We start from the raw sequence: 21,721 nt of genomic DNA on the forward strand, positions 1-21,721 counted from the left end.
CAAATTTCTTTTCATTTGTAGATATATCATGACTAATTTGAAAATCGATGTAGCTCAAAGATGAAGTTGAGTTCTGGTCATGCGATTGCATTGTGAAAGAAACGGTGTGGAATCAACCAGAAAAGGTTGATCATCTAGCATATAAGAATTTGTGTGTATTGCAAGGTTCTGGAATCATCAAAATGATAAGAAATTTGGCCAAATATTGGTAAAGTTACAAACACTGTACACAGAAAGATGTATATGGGACTACACGAACACGTGGTGTAAAAAATCCTACCCCCGAGTTTTACAATGTTACATGACATATTTAGAATATGAAGGCATTTGAAGAGCCATACTTTTCAGGGAACATGTCTTATCTGATATTCTTCCACACTTGCATAATAAGAATGATAACGCTCACAAGTTATTTTTCACCTCTTCCCAGAACTCAACCTTCTCTTAAAATATTTTGATTAATGCCATGAAGCTAAGCATGGGCTTATATTTGCATATAATTTTTTATTCCAGCATGGGAAGCACAGATGGGCCTCATTCAAATTCAGACATGAGTGGCTTCCAGAGCCTTCATTCAAACGACAAAGCTCAAAGAAGGTAACCTACTTTGGCTTTAATTAAGGGTCTATTAAACTGATGTTGTGAAAAGAAAAGACTTCCATGGCCTGATAATATTGTATGTATTTTTAAACACCTATTCAAAGAACTATTGTTTATATTCCAATTGTTATTGCTTATGATTTATGAAATTAATGTGAATGTGAAATATGAAATTAAACTAAACTGGAACAATAATAATACTTTTAACTCTGACCCGCTATCATCAACTTAGAGAACAAGCAGTGGACCACCACAGTAAACCTGTAGCATATGTTATGTAGACTGTGTATGTACCAGGAACTCAAAACAATAAAGCAGTCTTGGGTTTCATTCTGTTGCTAATAAAAGTTAATAACGAAACTAATGTCAGCAAGATATTTCCTCTTTCAGGAATCAGAATGAAGCAACAGGAGGAGAAGGATCTTCCAGCAGTGGAAGCACAGATGAATCTCATTCAAACATAAGTGGGTTTCACAGCCTGCATTCTAATGAGAAGCCGCAGAAAAGGTAGGATTTTAAAAAAAATTATTGATTTTCGTGTGATTGAAGTAATGAAAGAAAATTTAATGTTTTGACAATCGTACTATTTATTTGTATGAACATCACTGCGTCCTTTTAAGGGTGTTTGTAGGTACACTTGCATGTAATCCAAACTGAACTGAATTGTGATATACAGCCATAGTGAATGTAGGATTGGGGAATTGTATTTCTTTAGCAGTGAATTTACAGGAGAATGTAGAAAGTATTACCAGAGAAATTACTAATTTAGCAGGGTTAGTCAGGATTCTAAATGAGAGAGCTAAACATCGGGGAAGGGCTGGTTGAATCTGGTATTTTATTTCAGATTTGAATTCATCTTAGTTCACCAAATTCATCCTTTTATGTCAAAAGGACTTTAGGAGACATCAAATCCTCCCAGTCTAGCATCATCATGTCTCAGCCTGGAACACTAGCCAGCACTGAAGATGCTTCATATGCTAAGGACTCAAACGTGTAAGTAGAATTTTGTTCATTAACAAATCTGGATTTAAATAGCACATTTGACAGTTTTTTTTTAAAGTGAATGATAAATACATGTTATATTTTAGGGAATTCGTCACCTAAAATAAAAGAAATAGAAAGTGGTTTCTTTTCTACCTTTTCTCGTAGCAAGACCTGTTGAAACTGACACGAGAATTAGCGCTCGAGCCACTAATTGTTGTGACAAATTATCTCACAAGGTGAATGATAGGTAGTCTTTCAAATAATGCGCAGTACCCGTATAAAGAATATGTAAGACTATATGTCGCTTCTTTGCGGATGAAGTAAGGGAGAAGAAACTCATAATCTCAATAAAGTAATTAGGCCTAGAACTGAATAGAGAATTGAACGAAGAAGTAGGACATGAATTATGATGAAGCTGAATTAGCTTTGGTCAAATGGTGTACGTAGACTTTAGACTCTCTCTAAAAGATGTGTGCTCTATAAGAACAGCTCAGGAGAAATGATGAATATGGGTGTGGCAAAAGCAAGTGTAATAATGCTATACCAGTACATTGGGTGGTTGCACATCCCAGCACAATGGGTGTGGAATGTGATTGCCAGAATAACTGCAAATCTCAATACAATAGTTTTAGAATGTCCTTGCCAGAAAAAGAAATTATGTGTGGCACTCTAATAATGTAACAGGTGTCACTAAAGAAATGAGTAAAAATTGAATAAAAGGCCAGACTTCAAGCCACAGACTACAGTTAAGACAATAATATTTACATATGTAAAGTTCTTATAAGGTCAAGACCACAATCCAGGGGCAGATCCAGCTGGCGGCAGGGGAGGGGGCCCAATTTGTGAGAAAATATTTAGGGCGAAACAGCCGGCCGATAATTCGCTCAGTGGGGGGGGGGGGGGGGGGGGAGTGAGCACTAATTTTTTTTTTTTTTTTGTCCTAAATTTTTTTTGAAAAATCGCACCCCCCCCCCCCCCCTTGGATCCGCCACTGCCATAACCTAAACTTATAAATTCAAATATATTATAAAAGTACTTCTAATGGGCACATATCACTAAGTATTATGCCTTTTCCATTCCATTAAATGTCGCTAAGCTACTTAATTCAGGATGACTGTAACTTTATTTTATTTAAGAATTAAGATTTGGATTGATCTTGGTTGACCAAATTCACCCTTTTATTTCAAAAGGACTCCCGGTGACAACAAATCCTCCCAGTGTAGCATCATGTCTCGACCTGGAACACTAGCTAGCACCGAGGATGCTTCATATGTGAAGGACCCAAGAGTGTAAGTAGAACTTTGTTGATCAATTAATCTTGATTTATATACCTCACTTTAGAATTCCAGCCTTCTGATTGGTCGAAATTGGAGTCATGATTTTAGCCATTCCCGTAAAATGCTAGAAAACCGGTCAATAGTCTTTTGAAAAAAGCCCTAGGGCTCTTTTCCAAAGACTATTGACTGGTTTTGTCATTTTACGTATATGCACACAATCTCAATGGGAAGGATTTTAGCACACAAACTCGAGTGGTGCGCGATCGGATATCCTATTAAGACTAGGCCTCGATAGCGTAAACAAACTTGAATACCATGATTGGTAAGTCGCACATGTATTCTATGACCCTTTTCGGTATATAAAAGTTATAATGACTGCTTTAATATTCGAGGCATAATTGTTTTTATAGGCTCTTGGGGAGGTTACATGATCCTGCTATTATTTATTATTATTATTATTATTATTTATATACCGCGCTTTTCCCAGAGTGGCCCAAAGCGCTTACAACAAGAAGAATCATACACAAAATAAAAATGAAAACTTACATAATCCTAAAAATCTGGATTACAAAAAAGAAATGTTTTAAGTTCCTTTTTGAATGAAGAGACAGATGGTGATTGTCTGAGTGTTCAAGGTAGCCTATTCCAATATTTAGATGCAGTTATAGTAAAAGTCCTATCTCCAGCTAGTTTATGTGTGATGTTATATGTAAGACGGAGTGGGTCACTGGAGGCTCGTAGATACCTGCTAGGGGTGTATAGGGTCAAACAATCACGTAGGTATTGAGGTAGGTATTGAGGTGCTATCATGTGTTATTGTACAAATATGTAATGCTACAGAGTTCAATTCAACTAAATATATAAACCGAGGTAAATATAACAACAATTCATGGTATATTTGTTATATAAAGTGCCTATTCGATATGCTTGCTCTACACACGTTACTAAAAGACAAGTGCAATGGTACGGTATGCAATATTTTGTACTAATGTCAGTCTTTTAAAATAATTTCTCATCAGGACTGTTACTCTGGACCCGCCAGTTTGTGAAGCCGACACTTCCAATGGAGGGTCTCAAGTGTAAGTTTATGGCAATGTATGTCTTGAGCTTGATTTTACACGCTGCCAACAGTGTAGCTACTGGGGGGGGGGGGCACACGTCACAAGCCTCCTCTTCCACCCCAATCGAGTAGTGAAAACATTTTAAAAGGGGAGAAAGACCAAAATGAGAAAAGAGAGTGACGGAAATGGAGAGGTGGAAAGGGACAAGAAAAGAAGAGACTTTCATGGCCTGATATTATTGCATGTATTATTTACACCTATTGAATGTATAATTCTTTTCATACTTATTGATTTGTATATATAATGTGAAATCCGAAATTAAACTAAACTGGAAAAAAAAAAAACTTTTAACTCTGTCCCCACTATCGTCAACTAATAGAAGAAGCAGTGGACCACCACAGTCAACTTTTGGCACATGTCATGTAGACTGCATGTACCAAGAATTCAAAATAATGAAGCAGTCTTGGGTTTCATTCTGGTGTGAATAATGAAACAAATGCCAGCAAGATTTTTCCTTTTTCAGAAATCATAATGGAGCGACAGAAGGAGAAGGATCTTCCAGCAGTGGAAGCACAGATGGATCTCATTCAAACATAAGTGGGTTTCACAGCCTTCATTCAAATGACAGAGCTCAAAGAAGGTAACCTTTCGGCTTCATACACACTTTCCAATCTCAATTACTTTGATCCAATTTTCATAAGAATGTAAACAAATATTAGTCGTCCCAATTAACAGTCTAACTGATGGTGTGAATGCTGAACATTGTGTTTTAGCATTGTCAGCCTTCAAGTCACTTTTAGTTTGGAGTACCTATGTCAAGATTGACGTCAAATTATTGACCAATCACAAGACAAGTCTTGTGTCACTATGTCCTTCCAATCTCCTTCAAGAAGAATAGCCTTAATATTTTTCCAAAATCGGATTTGACTATTCATAATTGTGGCATCTAAATGATATTGATAATCTGGATTTGTATAGCGCTTAATACAAAATACCGTCTCTAAGTGCTTTACAAATATTATTACCCTGGTCATTGTATTCATTCTTGCACAAGTTGCTCCATCTCCACTCCCTGGGGAGTATTCCTAATGGTCATCTAGAGGCCATATTGAAATTACTAACACAAAGGCTTTTGTCATCTTACCAGGTTTACATTTCTCTCCTTGGGTATGAAGTGGCAAATGTAGATTAATGCTTGTATAAAATACAAGTATCAAATATAGTCTCTGGGACTGTAATCTACTTCTTTCTGTTACCAGGCATAAGGTAATTTTAGTCCAATGGCAGAGTCTGAAATATCAGACCAAAGACTACACCTCACAGGTCTTGTACCCTAGCTGCTCTTGCCTTAGTTGTCACAACAGTTAAAGATAAAGACCAGTTCTGGTCATGCAATTGCATTGTGTAAGAAACTTTGTGGAATCGAATAAGAAAAGGTGGATCATCTAGCATATAAGTATTGGTGTGTACTGCAAGGTTCTGGAGTCATCAAAATGATAAGAAATTTGGCCCAGTCTTTGTAAAGTTACAAGCACTGTACACAGAAAGATGTATATGGGACTACGCAAACGTACGCGACACGTGCGTTTATCTCTCACATACCAATAGATAAACTAATTTACCAAATATATCAATTAGTAGGCAGTTTCCCTGCAAAACTTGTATCATCATGTAGTAGTCAAAACATATTCTTTCACATGATTGGTAATAAGAGCTTCCATTTCATTTTTTGAAATTGGGGCGTTTCCAATACTGGTCTTTACCTTTAAGCTCAGCTCAAGACTTCATGGCATTTTTTTGTCAAAAAAATGTCTGTATCAGCAGACTATGTATTGACTGTGTTTCAAAATTTTGTTTCCTTTCCTTCAGGTCATCTCCTGATGGTTCACCAAGAAGAGACTTGTTGAAACCTGACTCACTATCCATTAAGGAGTAAGTATGCAAACTCGTGGAAGATGTACTCTTGGCAGTTTCTGTCTATTTCATCATTGTTTATTAAGCAAATATTATTTTGAATATTTAGAAATTCATTGTAAGTTTCCTACTATGAAACTTATAAATTCATTTACAGAACTAAAAATTACCTTGTTATGCCGCTCAATGGCTCTGCATCATTAATCATGGCTAGAAAGACAAAGGGCCCTAAGCGACTTCCCTGTGGCACTCCAGTCTTCAACATCGACCAATCAGATAGAACCAATCTGTAACAGGTACATGTTGCCGGATTGCAAGAAACTCATGATTCATGGCACAATGCAGGGGTGATCTCCTAAGCTGATAAGTTTTGTTATGGCAAAGGCCTTTGAAAAGTCTGTCGCAACTATTGTTGATGAGGATTTTGGTTGGACTGAATAAACAAACACATTGTGTAGAATGTTAATAATACAGTATGACGTACGTTGACATGTTTTGGGGGTTTCCAAACTGCATCTGATCTTAATTGGGTTCTATGTCGTTAATTACCCATTTTGCGACGAAACCGTCTGTTATTTTGGCAAAATAATCTCCAAGTGATACAGGATGGAGTTTAACAGATGGGGGGTTCGAATTGGAGATGGACACTATACTGTTTTGAATTCTCTTTACAGCAAGTAATATGCAAGTTTCTCTTTCTTCAGTGTTATGGCTTTTGCTTTGACTGGACGGACTTTAAGCACCGAAAGTTCTAATTCAGACATGAGTGGGTGTCACAGCTTACATTCCAATGATGAAGTTGAGGGAAGGTAAGTGTATATTATGTTTTTGATAATAATAACTGTTTTCTGTGGTGCGATAGGATCGCCGTCGACTCTCATGACTTTCATGCTCATGGGTTCAAGTTGCACACTGATGCAAAATCTTGTTATAATGTACAATTTCAACATCCATCTTTTCAAATATGGATTGCAGTCTACGCTTTTTTAGTGAAGTTGTACTTTCTTGGCCAAGAATTTACTTTAATTTTGACTTTCCACATTACGTTTGACAGTTTAATTTATGTTGAATACAGAAAAAAATAGAATTATTATGAGGTAGCTCAGAGAAATGAATTTTTGTGCCACTACACTTTTGCTAAGCTACCTAATTCAGGATGACTGTTGCTTTATTTTCTATTAAGATTTGATTTGATCTTCTTGGTTGACCAAATTCGTCCTTGTCTTTAAAAAGGACTTCAGGAGACACCAAATCCTCCCAGTCTAACATCATGTCTCAGCCTGGAACACTAGCTAGCACCGAGAATGCTTCAAATGCTAAAGACTCAAAAGTGTAAGTATATAGAATTTTGTTGATAAACAATTCTAGATTTATATAGCACTAAAGCTTATCTGCCGTAGTTTACAGGAGGGATTAGACCGCTCTGCAAGGTCACTGGACAGGTGGTTATCTCATCAACTCAGCTCTCAGTTAACATAAGAAAAAGAGGATCATGGGGGACCAATGGTCACCGATTAGGCATTGTTTGTTATATAGAGGGCGCAAGTAGCTACCAGTAGTGCTGTGGGCCTTTAAAACAAAATACCATTTTAAGCATTTTACATATATTACTATTACCCCAGTGATTGGATTCGTTCACACACAGTGTGCACCATGTCCACTCCTTGGGTAGTATTTCTATCATATGATGACCTTGAGGGCAGCACAAAGGCTTTTGTCATCATACAAGTTCTCATTTCTCTCCAGGGTATGGAGTGGCAAATGTAGATTAATTCTTTACTAGGATATTAATGCCATACTGTGATCAAGCCCATAACCTATTCATTTCCTGACAATTTACTTGATTGTAAGTCTTCCTAATTAATAAGCTTTTCTGCGAACAATATTCTCTGAGATGTATTAGCAGATATTTTGTTTGTAAGATTCATACGTTAGTTTGTATTTACCTATTTAATACAAAGGACTCCACCCATGGCTGCATTGAGATCTGAGAAGGGTACATCCTCTGATTCTGACGATTTCTCCAAGCCTGCTACCCTTGCCAGCACCGAGAGTGCTCCTTGTGATGATGCTCCACAATCGTAAGTGGAACCTTTATACCATCATGATATGCATATGTTTGTTTTTGACAAAGAATTTCTGTTAGTTAATTGTCAATCCCAGATTCATCATTCTTTTTAACTGTTTACCTTTAGTAAAGCGGAGTCATAATATCGTGTTATGCAAGCGGTTTTTATTCTCTCTTCCCCTCGGGCTCTCTGCTATCTCCTCTTCCATAGCGTAGGTCTTTACTTTTGTCAGAATGTATTCAACTGTTTGTTAATCTAATTGATGTTTTTGTTTCGTGCACATTTATGTATTCTTATGTTATTCATTGTTATCTCATGCCAGTGGAGGCCAACTTTCTGTGTGTTTTAACCTGGACAATAAAATTTGAACCTTTAATCTTTAATTATTCTCTGTGAAAGAGACCAGTATTGTGAAATTGTCATACATGAAGGAAACAGAACAAATGTGATGCTTTTATGAATGGCCTTGTTTATACCAGAGAATCAGAAATTACAGAATGGGCTTTGCAACACACACACACCCACACACACGAACATTTTTAAATTCTCTGATCGCTTGTCAACAAGAAATACTTCTACGTGAGGGTTATATCAGTCCTTGATTCAATTTCATTTTAATTTTATCTATCTTTTTTGTGAGAATGAATACAATAAGCCTGAGCTAGTTGACCCATTCTTTCTTTCAGGCCTCAATTCCTACGATCTCTATCTGAGGTTGGATGCAGTTCTGAAATCAGTAAATGGCATAGCCTTCGTTCTACAGACAGAACTCCGAGACGGTATGTATCTAATTTAGCCATTCCTTCCAAGATGTCCAACATACATGGTCATAGTCATTCAGCATTTTTTGTTGTAGTATTTGTAGTCAAGTACATGTGGTTAATTTGAGAGGCAGTGAACCATTGGTCGACCCACCACATTCATAAGTCATTTAGATTAAGAGGACAAAAAATGAAGGCAAACAAAGATGATACATTATTATAGGAGGGTGATGGAGGGTTGGTGATGGAATGGAGAAACCTCCTCTCCTCGATCTCCCGTCAATTGAATAATTTACTTGATTGCAAGTCTTTGTTATTACTTTTTCTGCACACAATATTCTCAGATAAGTATCAGCAGATATTTTGTTTATTAGATTCAAACATTAGAGTTATTTTGGCTTGATCTCAAGCTGGTGATTTATTAAAGGTGAAATTCAAAGAAAATCACAATTATGTCAACTAATGTATCACTAGAAACTGGTAAGCTAACAGATGGACATCGTACAAGGTTTAGGTCAACAACATATCGGGTGATTTATATAAATACAAATACAACCACCTCCATAGCAGCTGGGATACAAGAGATTCGCCGGAAAAATAACAATGTTTTAATGACGTCATTATATGGACCAATACTGCCCAAGCAGACGACATCCCATAAAGAATGAACATAATTGCAAAGCTAATATTTGTCAAATTATAATGAGTTTAGTGTATATAAATGTAATGGCATGTCAAAGGGGATATGACCCGATTCTGATAACTAAAATCTTTTGCTTGTTAATACACAGGATAGGGGTTAATTAACAATCAAAGAAACCAGACTTTCAAATTGAAAAACCCCCGGAATGATATTAAGGACGGCATTTATTCCCTCTTGAAACGCCGAACATACCGGGGTGTGTGCAGCTGAATATACAATGGCGTCTTATTTTGTCAACAAGCGACAAATTACTTTATTTTTGTATCACTGCATTTGTCATCAAAATAAAACCATACGCGGGGTTTAGAGTGAAGCAATAGATTATACATTTAGCCTGCCGGTAGTGAAGTAAGAGAAAGAACTCAAAAGAAGATGAAAACACAGGCACTGAAAATGTGTGAGATGTCATGGGACATCGTCTGCTTGTGCAAATCATGTCCATACTGTGATCCCACACATCTCAGCAGCGTTCGGAGAGCTCTTCAGGTGCTATGCCGGGGCTGTATTTAAGCATTTTGTAATTTATGATAATCATTACTTTGAATGTTTTCAAGCATTGAAGTTTGATAACCTTGTCAAATCAAAGTTTCAACTTTGCAATCATGAAAATAAAGTTAGTTTTTAAAATCAATGAATATCTACTTTAAGCCTTACCCCGTTTTTTGTTCTTCTGATTAAAGTCGAAGGACTCCACCCATGGCTGCATTGAGATCTGAGAAGGTTACATACTCCTCTAGTTCTGATGATTTCTCCCACCCTGCTACCCTTGCCAGCACTGAGAGTGCTCCTCATAATGGTGCTTCACGAAAGTAAGTGGAACCTCCATACCATCATGATACGCGTTTGTTTCTTTTTTGACAAAGAAATTCTGTTAGTTCATTGTCAATCCCATATTCATTATTCTCTGTGAAAGAGACCGTGGTGAAATTGTTATATATGAAGGAAACAAAACACATGTGCTATGCTTTTATGAATGGTCTTGTTTATACCAGAGAATCAGAAATTACATAATGGGCTTTGCAACACACACACACCGACACACACACAAATATTTAAAATGCTCTGATCGCTTGTCACCAAGAAATACTTCTAAATGAGGATTATATATCAGTCCTTGATTCAATTTCAATAAGCCTGAGCTAGTTGACCCATTATCTTTCTTTCAGGCCTCAACTCCTACGATCTCTATCTGAGGTTGGAGGCAGTTCTAAGATCAGTAACTGGCATAGCCTTCGTTCTACAGACAGAACTCCGAGACGGTATGTATCTAATTTAGCCATCACTTCCAAGATGTTTAACGTACGTGGGCAGGGAGGGAGGTTCATAGATACAGCATTTTGTGTTGTAGTATTTGTAGTCAAGTACATGTGGTTAATTTGAGAGGCAGTGAACCATTGATTGACCCACCACATTCGTCAGTCATTTAGATTAAGAGGACAAAAAATTAAGGCAAACAATTAAAGATGATACATTATTTTGGGACAGTGATGGAGGGTTGGTGATGGAATGGAGAAACCTCCCCTCTCCTCGATCTCCCGTCAATTCAATAATTTACTTGATTGCAAGTCTTTGTTATTAGCTTTTCTGCACACAATATTCTCAGATAAGTATCAGCAGATATTTTGTTTATTAGATTCAAACATTAGAGTTATTTTGGCTTGATCTCAAGCTGGTGATTTATTAAGCCTTACACCGTTTTTTTTCTTCTAATTTACAAAGTCGAAGGACTCCACCCATGGCTGCATTGAGATCTGAGTAGGTTATGACCAGTATTGTGAAATTTTTATACAGTGCGTCCCAGAAAAAATGAAACCGATAATTATCAATGTTTTATCATAACTTGATCACATTTATAATTGATAAATGACACATATTTGGAAAGCTTAGATCCTCCTCTTTCATTTGATGCATATTTCATGCATGAGTGATTAAAATCAATTTGAAGAGAGGGAACCGAAAAGTCGTTTGGCAGGCGATATATGAATTTCAAAGAGAAAATCACATTTCTAGAAAGTTGGCTTTCCAAATATGTGTCATTTATCAATTATAATTGTGATCAAGTTATGATAAAACATCGATAATTCTCGGTTTCGTTTTATCTGGGACGCACTGTATATGAAGGAAACAGAACACATGTAATATGCTTTTACAAATGGCCTTGTTTATACCAAAGAATTAGGAATTACATAATGGGCTTTGTAACACACACACACCCACACACACAAAAATATTTTTAAATGCTCTGATCGCTTGTCAACAAGAAATACTTCTAAATGAGGATTGTATATCAGTCCTTGATTCAATTTCAATAAGCCTGAGCTAGTTGACCCATTATCTTTCTTTCAGGCCTCAACTCCTACGATCTCTGTCTGAGGTTGGAGGCAGTTCTAAGATCAGTAACTGGCATAGCCTTCGTTCTACAGACAGAACTCCGAGACGGTATGTATCTAATTTAGCCATCACTTCCAAGATGTTTAACGTACATGGGCAGGGAGGGAGGTCCATAGATACAGCATTTTGTGTTGTAGTACTTGTAGTCAAGTACATGTGGTTAATTTAAGAGGCAGTGAACCATTGATCGACCCACCACATTCATTCATAAGTCATTTAGATTAAGAGGACAACAAATTAAGGGAAACAAAGGTGATACATTATTTTTTGTTTAAACAGACATATTAACAAACAAAAAGATATATGTTCACCTATAGTCAATTTTAACAGCTGTCCATTGTGAAGTACGCGTTAGAAAAATGAAGTCATTTTTACGCATTCATTTAAACAAAGACAATCCCTTCAGTTATGACAATTTGTGTAGTATACAAATACACTATACATGGGGTATAAATGCCTCAGAAAGTTTCTTTCTTTATATCTTGCATACATGTGGTATAGGCGACGTCTACACTCAACATAGGAGAAGGCTTCGGGAAAACATCACTGACAGATATAGCGGAAGAAAGAGGATCTACTCTGCATAATGCAAATAGAATGAGATACTGTACAGCCAGAATCTTATGCAACATGAAAGGACACATATTTTTATAGGAAAAAAATTAATTGAATTGTAATGATTCAGTGTTAATAATGATAATTTGGGTAATAATAATTTGTGTACCCATGGAATTAGCTTCACCAACTTTAATGCCGTTCATCTTCTCGAGACCCTGCAATTATTAATACCCCATCAGTTGCCAGGTACCCATTCCCACCTGGGTGGAGAGTGCCAGATATGGGTTAATGTCTTGCCAAAGGATGCTAGTACCATGCTTGGATTTGAACCCTCATCCCTTGGATTGAGAGTCAAGTTAATCCACCTCTATACTACGACACCTCCACATTTGTATGGCGATAGTGATTCAACCAATTTGTGGAACAGAACTTATGCGATTCTGAAATTTACAAACCTTTCCTTATTGTTTTTTTTGGTGTGTTTTAGGTAACTCAAGAATGAAAGGTGGATTTGTTTAAAAGAATGAGGCTCTTTGTTGAATTCTTTTAGATGTAAGCTTTAATATATCACATTCTCGAGAAATATAAATCAATTTTTTACCTATGTACTAACAAAAAGTTGTAAGGGTATGAATAATTTAGTTGTTAACCATACACAATAGTTTCTGGTTTAAAGGTACTATGTCCCTTTTGCAGCCAATCTCAAATGCTGTAGAACTTTGCAGGAATTATGAATATGTCATGTATGTCCTATCTGTGAAATTTAAACGTTAGCAGTGTCCTCATATTCAATTAATGCAAGGAAAACCGTTTACTTGCTAGACTTCACTGTCAGACACTATTGAGTGACTGACTGGCTTTTTTCTTCTTTGGTAATAACATACATGAAAAGAGTTGTAAAGGGTACATGAGCATTTGTCTACATCAATAACCCACTTCTTGTGATGGCCAAGATTAAACTGATTGAATCTTTGCGCAGCATAAAACGTATGACCATTCTGTACAATTGTCTGAAAATCAAGACTATTACTTTTGGGCTCTATAGCCCTAAAGTCGATTTGACAACTAATAGTTGTTATTTTCCCACTTGAAGACATTTTCAAGCCCCATCTTTTTTAGGGAAGTTCTAAATTAGTATTATATTTCAAATGCAGTTGGAATTTAACTTTTTCATTTTTTTGGCCTGCAAATGGGACATAGTCCCTTTAAGAGCAGTTAGTCGCTGTTTAGTGCAGGGTCAAGAGTGCCAAATTTAAATGAATGCCTTGCCATGGGAGAAAGTTATTAGTCTCTGTCGGAGATAGATAGAGCAGTGGAGTATGTTGTATTTCAGTGACATTTTAGGGACCAATCCAATTGGTTCCAATTTTAGAACTATCTGTATATAATTTGTTTTTTCATTGATTGATAGTCTTCATTCTGGTTTCAAATCATGTATATAAAAGTTTACCATTACTTTAAAAAAAATAGAAGATATATAGGATATTCATTTTAAATGGGTTTCTGTTTCTGTTTTCTGCTGCTAAAGCTGTAAATACTTGAATTTAATGTATGTCAAAAACATGTATATATATATATATATATATATGTATATTTGATTGGGTTTGGACAAAACGTAATTTAAATGCCATACTATATGGACATAAAATACCAAAGGGATTCCGGTTAGATAATACATGTACTTCAACACTGCCTCAAATGCCTTTCAAAGTAGAGAATATTATGTAAAGTGGGTTTCTGTTTTCTGTTGCTGGAACTGTAAATACATGTACTTGCATTTAAATTATGTCCACATATATGAACATGTAAGATTAGACGACAAACAGATTTTTATGTTTTAACACCACACCATATGGACATATAACAAGTAAAGGGTTTGGTTTAGATAATACTTCAAACTATCTGAAATGCCTTACAAGCTAATCTGTTTTGAGCCAGTAGTGTGTTTACTTGTATAATTTTACAGACAGTTAATGCCTTTTTGTTTTTTAAAGTATGGTTTTAGGAATATATATTTTATGCCTAACAATGCTAGTTATTTTTTGTTACTGAGTGTAACATGTATTTTATGGTTAGGAAGATAGATAGTGATATGTAACTAGATAAGGTAAGTTTTATTTGTACATTGGCCTACAATTTTCATTATATTATATTGTGTATGATGATATAAAGAAGATGAAAGTAAAGTAACTAACTACTGGATGTGTTATTCAAGTTATTTCTGTTTAATATGAAACAGCATGCCATTCCCACCATCACTCTTTATGTCAACACTTATGGAAAGATACATTGTTTGAATTTGGATTATTGTTGGACTATTTTTTGTTTTACTATAGTGCTATAGTACTGTGTATGAATAAAATCAAAGCTTTATTATTTTATATGTGTAATCACCAGTAAATTGAAAATACTATAATTATTCAAACATTATATTAAGTCAGAGGTTAATGGTCAGTGATGGATTTATGGAAATGTATTGGAAGATGTAAATAGCCAGTATTTATTATATGTTGAACCAAAGTCCTTTCTTAATATCTTGTTTTGCAAAGTACTTGTAGTGGTGGAGTATTAGTTGTTACATAATACATGTACATGTAGGGGGGGGGGGGGGTAGTGAGCACATTTTTTTTTTTTTGCCCTTAAAAATTTAAAAATTTGCACCCCCCCCCCCTTTAGCGCCAGGGGGGGGGGGGCCCATCCCCCCAAAAGGTAAAAACTCATGTGTTTTTACACATTTTTTTTCCCAGGAGGGGGGGGGGGGCCGGGCTCCCCCCCCCCCCCCCCTGGATCCGCCACTGCTTGAGTCACAGATTGTGTGTAGTGATTATTCATGAATGGTTGAATTGGGCTCTATTATTACGAGTTCCTTTTTAAATGGTACTATGTTTTATAATCTATTTTTATTTTTTATTATTATCTACATAATTTGGTAAAAACGTAATCAATGTCTTTATACATAAATGCTAAGCTATTATGTTATTTTCTTTGTTATGCATATCATATATATCCAAGTAGTGATTGAGTTTTAGACGTGGTTAATTATTGCTTATGATGGAGCCTAAAACTGCTTGCTGTTTTAAATTATGTACAATGTAGTCCAAATTGTTGTTGGTAAACAAGTCATAATATACCATTTTGTGATGGTCATGCAATGCTCTATTTATATTAGATGTTTTTATTTTGACTTGGTGTTTAAAAGGGTTACTTGGCTGAAAGATAATAAATCAGTTTCATTATTTTAATGCACAAACTTCCATCACATGAGTAAACCACCGATCAAGAGCAATGCTGAACAGAAAGGATTTATAACCAGTAATATTAGAATCAACACAATTTTGTTGTTGTTTCAAATGCAATAATTTCAATAGTAATGTGATTCTTCCTCTCGCTTCAGAATGAAATTGAAGGTTTTTATACTTGTAAGATCTCCCACCAATCATGCTAATCCTTCATTGATCTAACAAAAGAAACAAGGAAAATTCCTTAAAGTTAATTACTACTATCATGTATTAATCCACGCAAAGCGGTTTGTGATTTGGAGGTTGACATATTTCCAAAATGTGATAGAATGAAGAGGTGAGGGTATCAGAGTTAAGAACACCGTTTCCTTTCATTTCCATTTTGCCGCTAATCTGCTTTGGACTGAATATTTTTTGATACATATAGTAAAGGTGATTTATTTTGGCAAGTTATTAATTAATTAATTAATTTATTTATTTATGTCCTATTAAGAAAGCAAGGTAGTTCATTCAGTTTAAAAAAAAATCTGGTTTATAATAAATTAATGACGCCCTGCTGCAACATACACAATATGGTTAACAATCAAAAAGAAATTGTCTACACTATCACGAAAAACCAAGAAGGCTACCTCAGTATTCCAATTATGTCTAATGAGAATGTATGAAATTTGCTCAAAATAAAAGTTAAACATCAAATGATGACACTCACGCATTCCTGTGTTATTTCTTTTAATTCCGACATGTAAGATTCGAATAAAATATACCAATCTCTTACGAGTTATATATATATTTTATTAGAAATAGCAGTGGCCTAAAGAGTAAACCCTTAAAAACTAAAAAGTAGTTATACTTGCATTCATCATCTAAATGCACAAATATAGTTACAAGTATTTACAGTGGTGAATCGAAATGTACAAAATTCTTTAGCAGACGAATAAATGAAGGTGGCTTATCAACGCTCTGCCTCACAGCCTCACTAAAGTTTAAACAGAAGAAAGCGTTTCAGTTTTGTATATACAAACAGACTGAGAAAACTTTAATTTGTTGCAATCAGAATAATAATATTTTTTCCACCTTTCCCTCTTTCTTTCTTTCACTCTTTCACTCTCTCTCTCTCTCTCTCTCTCTCTCAATATTTAACTATGGTCAGATGAGCATCCAGGGGCCGCCTTCGGGCCCTTGGTGGGGTCCAGGGGGCAGAGCCCCCGGAAGCTCAGGAGTTTTAGATATTTAATTACGGTCAGATCAGCATCCAGGGGCCCGCCCTAGAGCCCTTGGTGGGGTCCAGGGGGCAGAGCACCCGGAAGCTCAGAGGTTTTAGGTATCTAGTTACGGTCAGATGAGCTGAGCATCCAGGGGCCCACCTTAGAGCCCTTGGTGGGGTCCAGGGGGCAGAGCCCCTGGAAGCTCTGGGGTTTTAGGCATTTAATTACGGTCAGATGAGCATTTTTGTCTCGCCTGCGTAGCAAAAAGCGAGACATAGGCGCCGCTTTTCCGGTGACGGCGGCGGCGACGGCGACGGCGTCAACATCAAAAACTTAACCTAAGGTTAAGTTTTTGAATTTTTGGTATAATTTTTAAAGTATAAGTTCTTAGTCAATGAAACTTTGACTATAGGGTAATCAAGTATCCCCAATCATGTGAGTAGAATTTCAGATCACAAAGTCAAGGTGAAAGGTCATTTCAGGTCAACAGACTTGGACTATGTTGTAGCATCATCATCGAAAACTTAACCTAAGGTTAAGTTTTTGAATTTTTGATATAATTTTGAAAGTATAAGTTCTTAGTCAATGAAACTTGGACTATAGGGTTATCAAGTCTCCCCAATCATGTGAGTAGAATTTCAGGTCACTAAATTAAGGTCAAAGGCCATTTAAGGTCAACAAACTTAGACTTTGTTGTGGCATCAACATTAAGATTTTCAAAATGCTTCTTCTTCGTTATTTTTCAACCGATTTTGATTCTGATTGTTTCATATGATAGGGCTAGGAGGGGATTTAAAATTTCTACACAGAATCGTGAAATTCATTATCTATGCTAATTTATGCAAATTTATTCGAAATCACAAAAAAGGCTTCTTCTCCTTCATTTCTCGACCAATTTTGATTTGGTTTGCTTTATATCGTAGAGCTAACTTTGGTACACTAAACTTCTACACAGAATTTTGAAATTGTTCTCCATTAATTATTTATGGTAATTTATGCAAATTTATTCCAAAAATAACAAAAATTGCTTCTTTTCCCTCATTTCTTGACCGATTTTGCCTTATCTGGTAGAGCTAAATTTGGAACAATAAACTTCTACACAGAATTGTGAGATTTTGCTCCATTGATTATTTATGGTACTTTATGCAAATGAAATGAAATTATGTCCCTTCCAGGGCATCAAATTTCTATTTTTTGACCAGTTCAAAAGTGTACCACATAAAATTTACGATATTTGTTGTTGTGAGATGCGGATGAGCGCTACGTCATTGACGTTCTGGTTTATCATATTGAATTGCGTTATGCAGGCGAGACCGCCGAGAGCGTTTCCCTTGTTTATACCTTATTTGTGACATTGGCAGGTCACTTATTTTTTCTCTCCGTCTTTCTTTCTTTTCCTCTTTAACATAATTTTTCAAAAAGTGAGGGAAGGGGGGGCTCGAGCCCAGCCACTTTGCTGACCATGACATAAAAGCCCGACTGTAATTTGGGAATTTCTTATTTTCCAACAAACGCATAAAAAGGTAGAACTTATCCAAAAATGGAGAAAACATACCGAAAAATCATGTCATAACAAGAACATTTGTAAATCACTGGTATCGAATAAGAAATACGCCCCCCCCCCCATCAATACGCAAGCGTTCAGGGGCTCATGTCTTCTCACCCCTATAACAAACAAAAAAAAACAGACACGCTTTCCCTCTCTCGCACAATATGTCCACAATATGCGCGTATAAAGACCTCCACTGATAAATACCGTATAAGTGGCATGCGCAATATTTTATGAAATTTAATTCCTGTGAACTTTCCTTTTCTTTGAATGGAATTGTATATTTGATTTAATTCAGGTTTGTATTATTGTTATGTTCTTTTAGATTAAAAATACAAACCATGTTTATTCCTTTACTGCTTTTTTTTCTTTGGAGGGGGAGGGGGGGGGCAAAAATGCGTTTTGCCCCCCCCCCCCACACACTTTTTTGACTGGGGGGGGGGGCAACTGCCCCCCTGCCCCCCCCCCCCACTTCCGGCGCCTATGTACATAATGATATGTATGACTATTTTACTGTTATAATTACTGTTAAAACTTAGGATATCATTTCATATTGTCTCCACAATTTCTAGTGTGAATCACTGAGGGGGGCATTGCTTTCACGGGAGGGGGGGGGGGGGTGGCGGCACCGGTCTTCTGCTGTTGGAGAAATACGAGGGAATAAGGTCAAAAACGCCATCATGTGAAAAGAGGGTGTTTGTTGTCTCATCTTCTTTTTCACGTTTCCACTTCTCTCTCTCTCTCTCTCTCTCCTCTCCTCTCTCTCTCTCCCTCTTTCCCCTCTCTCTCTCTCTCTCCCCCTCTCTCTCCCCTTCTCTCTCTCTCTCCCTCTCTCCTCTCTCTCTCTCTCCCTCTCTCTCTCTCCTCTCTCTCTCTCTCTTTCTCTCTCTCTACATATGATAATAATAATGATCATAGTACTTATAATAATGATAATGTTAATGAAAATTACGAAAATGATGATAATAATTATAGTAATGATGATGATAATAACAATAATCATAATCATAATGATGATAATAAGGCCTAAAAAAAGATGATGTATTGCCTTTTGCGACCGACCCCAATATCCTGACTGAATCTACGGTCGGATTTTTTTTACCGTTTCTTAGAAAAAAAATATGTATTAAAGCCTTTCAAAACTCAAAAATATCAGCCCAACGAGAGAGGGGAAAAATAAATTTAAAACAATTTAAAAAAAAGAAAGATTTCCGACCGATCGACCCATGTTTTGGCACCTAAAGGGCAATATTTTTGGCTTAATAATTATAATAATGATAATAGTAACCTGGATTTATACAGCGCGTCCCAGACTCACGAAACCGAGAATTATTGATATTTTATTATAACTTAATCACAATTATAATTAATAAATGACACATATTTGTAAAGCTTAGAACCTCCTCATAGTCACACATGAGCGATTAAAAGCAATTTGAAGAGAGGAAACCAAAAAAGTCATTTGGCGGACGGTATCTGAATTTCAGAGAAGAAAAAAATCACATTTCTAGAAAGTTCATTTTTTGCCCTTTCATATGACACCTCAATCAGGAAAAATGAGCCAGAAATAACAAAGTTCCGTTTGTTTAAAGTAAATGCTTGCATTTCCATAATTTCATTAAACAAATTCGTTTTACACTGTCTGCCTGCCAAAGCAACAAACAGAATTGACAACAACTCCGTTTCGTTGACGATCAGCCATAGACGAAAGACTCTTTTGTCAATTTTGCTACTTCTCAAACAGAAAACCTAGTGTCCCTTTCATTATAAAGAGACACTAGGAAAACCTTTTCTGGGAAAACCCATAGCCATCTATACATAGAGTTTGATCAACTGGGTTTCACTAAGTCACAAAATGGCGTATATTCTTTTGTTTTGTGCTTGCCCAACAAATCAGCAGTCGCCACATTGTGACCAACTCGAACCGGGTTCGCCAAAATCTCCTAATCAATGGCACTGGGAAAACCCGGAAAACCCAGAGCCCTTAAAGTTGATACTCTAAGCAAATAAATGTCCCTTAATTTGTTACCTACGGCAAGTATATGTTATTTTTAAGTTTTTCAATTACTTAGTATATCACAAAAAAATTCTGTCTACTCGAAATCCTCAATTGAAATGTCTAAAATATCCGCCTCTCTTTGCATAGAAAATCAGTCACGACGCTGGTCTACTATTTATGACCTCACGTCCGGGAGAGAGTATATTCACGTACCCGGATGTTCCATAGCAAACATGTGCAGAGTGATACGATTTTCTGCATATTTTTGTTTCAAAGGCTGAAAAGTCTAATAAATCATAATTCTATGTACAATTCTTTACCTTCCCCTAGTACTTCATAGTATTAATATCAATTCCCCTTTTAAAAATTATGACATATACATGCCAACGATGTGCTATTAGTCGATATTTTCACCATGTAATTTTTGTTTTGGTGTTGAAATCGGCCCAGGCACGGAGTGAACAGTAGCTGTCTACCCATGCACAGTTCATTACCATACACTGCAGCGATCTCCCGATGGTTTCTTCTTCCTTTTTCCCATGTCTTTCGCCTTCCTTGGCCCTGAACATCCTTCATCTACCAATTCTGACACCGGTAGTCAGGAGCAAGTCTTTGTTAGTTGTTTTTCTTAGCTGGCAACGTCACTTTCATTCTCTTGCAATTGCCGATAAACATATAACTAGCGCACGTACGTTCCATCACAAGCAAGCAGCGCCTATAGCAGCGGCTTGGTCTTACCTCCCGATTGCGTTATTTTTTTATGCGGCACAGATTGGGGCTTTTTTTTTAAAGGGGTCTTGATTTACAGACTAATACTGGTCGTGTGCGTACTAGACAGTATAAGTAGTAGAGGTCTGTTTTTAATAGTGTTACATGTAATCCACTACCGCATGGAAAATCATTACATCAACAATTAAAATCAAATTGGAAATCTGAAGAGGAGGCAGCACGTCAATAAGGAGAACATCACAATAATTAGTCAATAAAACTTAACTAACTTAAACGAAGAGGAATGTTATCTAAACACATAGTTCGCGATGGATATACAAACTTCTTCGCAGCGCTAATGCGCTAGCGAACATGACTAGTCTCACGTACGTGCAGACACTATTCAGAAGGGAAAGAACGTACTTCCCATAGGTTTAACACGCGCCATGCCCCAATCTGTGCCGCATAAAAAAATAACGCCTCCCGATTCTGCTCGCTCCACGAACGTTCATGCAAGAGCCGCATCACTCGCCAAAATATTATAGAGGAAGCGCGCTTGCATGATCTCGTTCAAGTTTGATATTTTACAACATAAAATGTTTAACTGGTACTGTATCCTTTTTTGAGGCAGTCACACACATCTATGATAAGTACTATCATAGTTCTAGACCTATTCGTTTTACAAAACTGCTCATGTACATCT

General features: G+C 36.5%; 1 protein-coding gene across 7 annotated transcripts; it reads left to right on the forward strand.

The window, feature by feature from the left end:
• The first annotated feature begins 508 nt into the window (after positions 1 to 508).
• Positions 509 to 12,986, forward strand: LOC105439477. 7 transcript variants are annotated; one of them, XM_030980773.1, is made up of 9 exons: positions 509 to 597; positions 5,792 to 5,854; positions 6,541 to 6,645; positions 7,070 to 7,168; positions 7,798 to 7,917; positions 8,592 to 8,684; positions 10,536 to 10,628; positions 11,716 to 11,808; positions 12,262 to 12,986. In XM_030980773.1, the coding sequence occupies exons 1-9, from the start codon at positions 515 to 517 to the stop codon at positions 12,281 to 12,283; spliced, it is 771 nt and encodes a 256-aa protein (XP_030836633.1). In that variant the 5' UTR covers positions 509 to 514; the 3' UTR covers positions 12,284 to 12,986. The 7 variants fall into 7 exon arrangements, with proteins under 7 accessions (XP_030836633.1, XP_030836630.1, XP_030836635.1 ...); XM_030980770.1 differs by lacking the exon at positions 12,262 to 12,986 and having other exon boundaries at positions 11,716 to 12,086; XM_030980775.1 differs by lacking the exons at positions 11,716 to 11,808; positions 12,262 to 12,986 and adding an exon at positions 11,089 to 11,160.
• The last annotated feature ends 8,735 nt before the right edge of the window (positions 12,987 to 21,721 follow it).

Source organism: Strongylocentrotus purpuratus, unplaced genomic scaffold (genome assembly GCF_000002235.5).
Source record: "Strongylocentrotus purpuratus isolate Spur 01 unplaced genomic scaffold, Spur_5.0 spur5_scaffold_11, whole genome shotgun sequence".
Taxonomy (NCBI): Eukaryota; Metazoa; Echinodermata; class Echinoidea; order Camarodonta; family Strongylocentrotidae; genus Strongylocentrotus; species Strongylocentrotus purpuratus.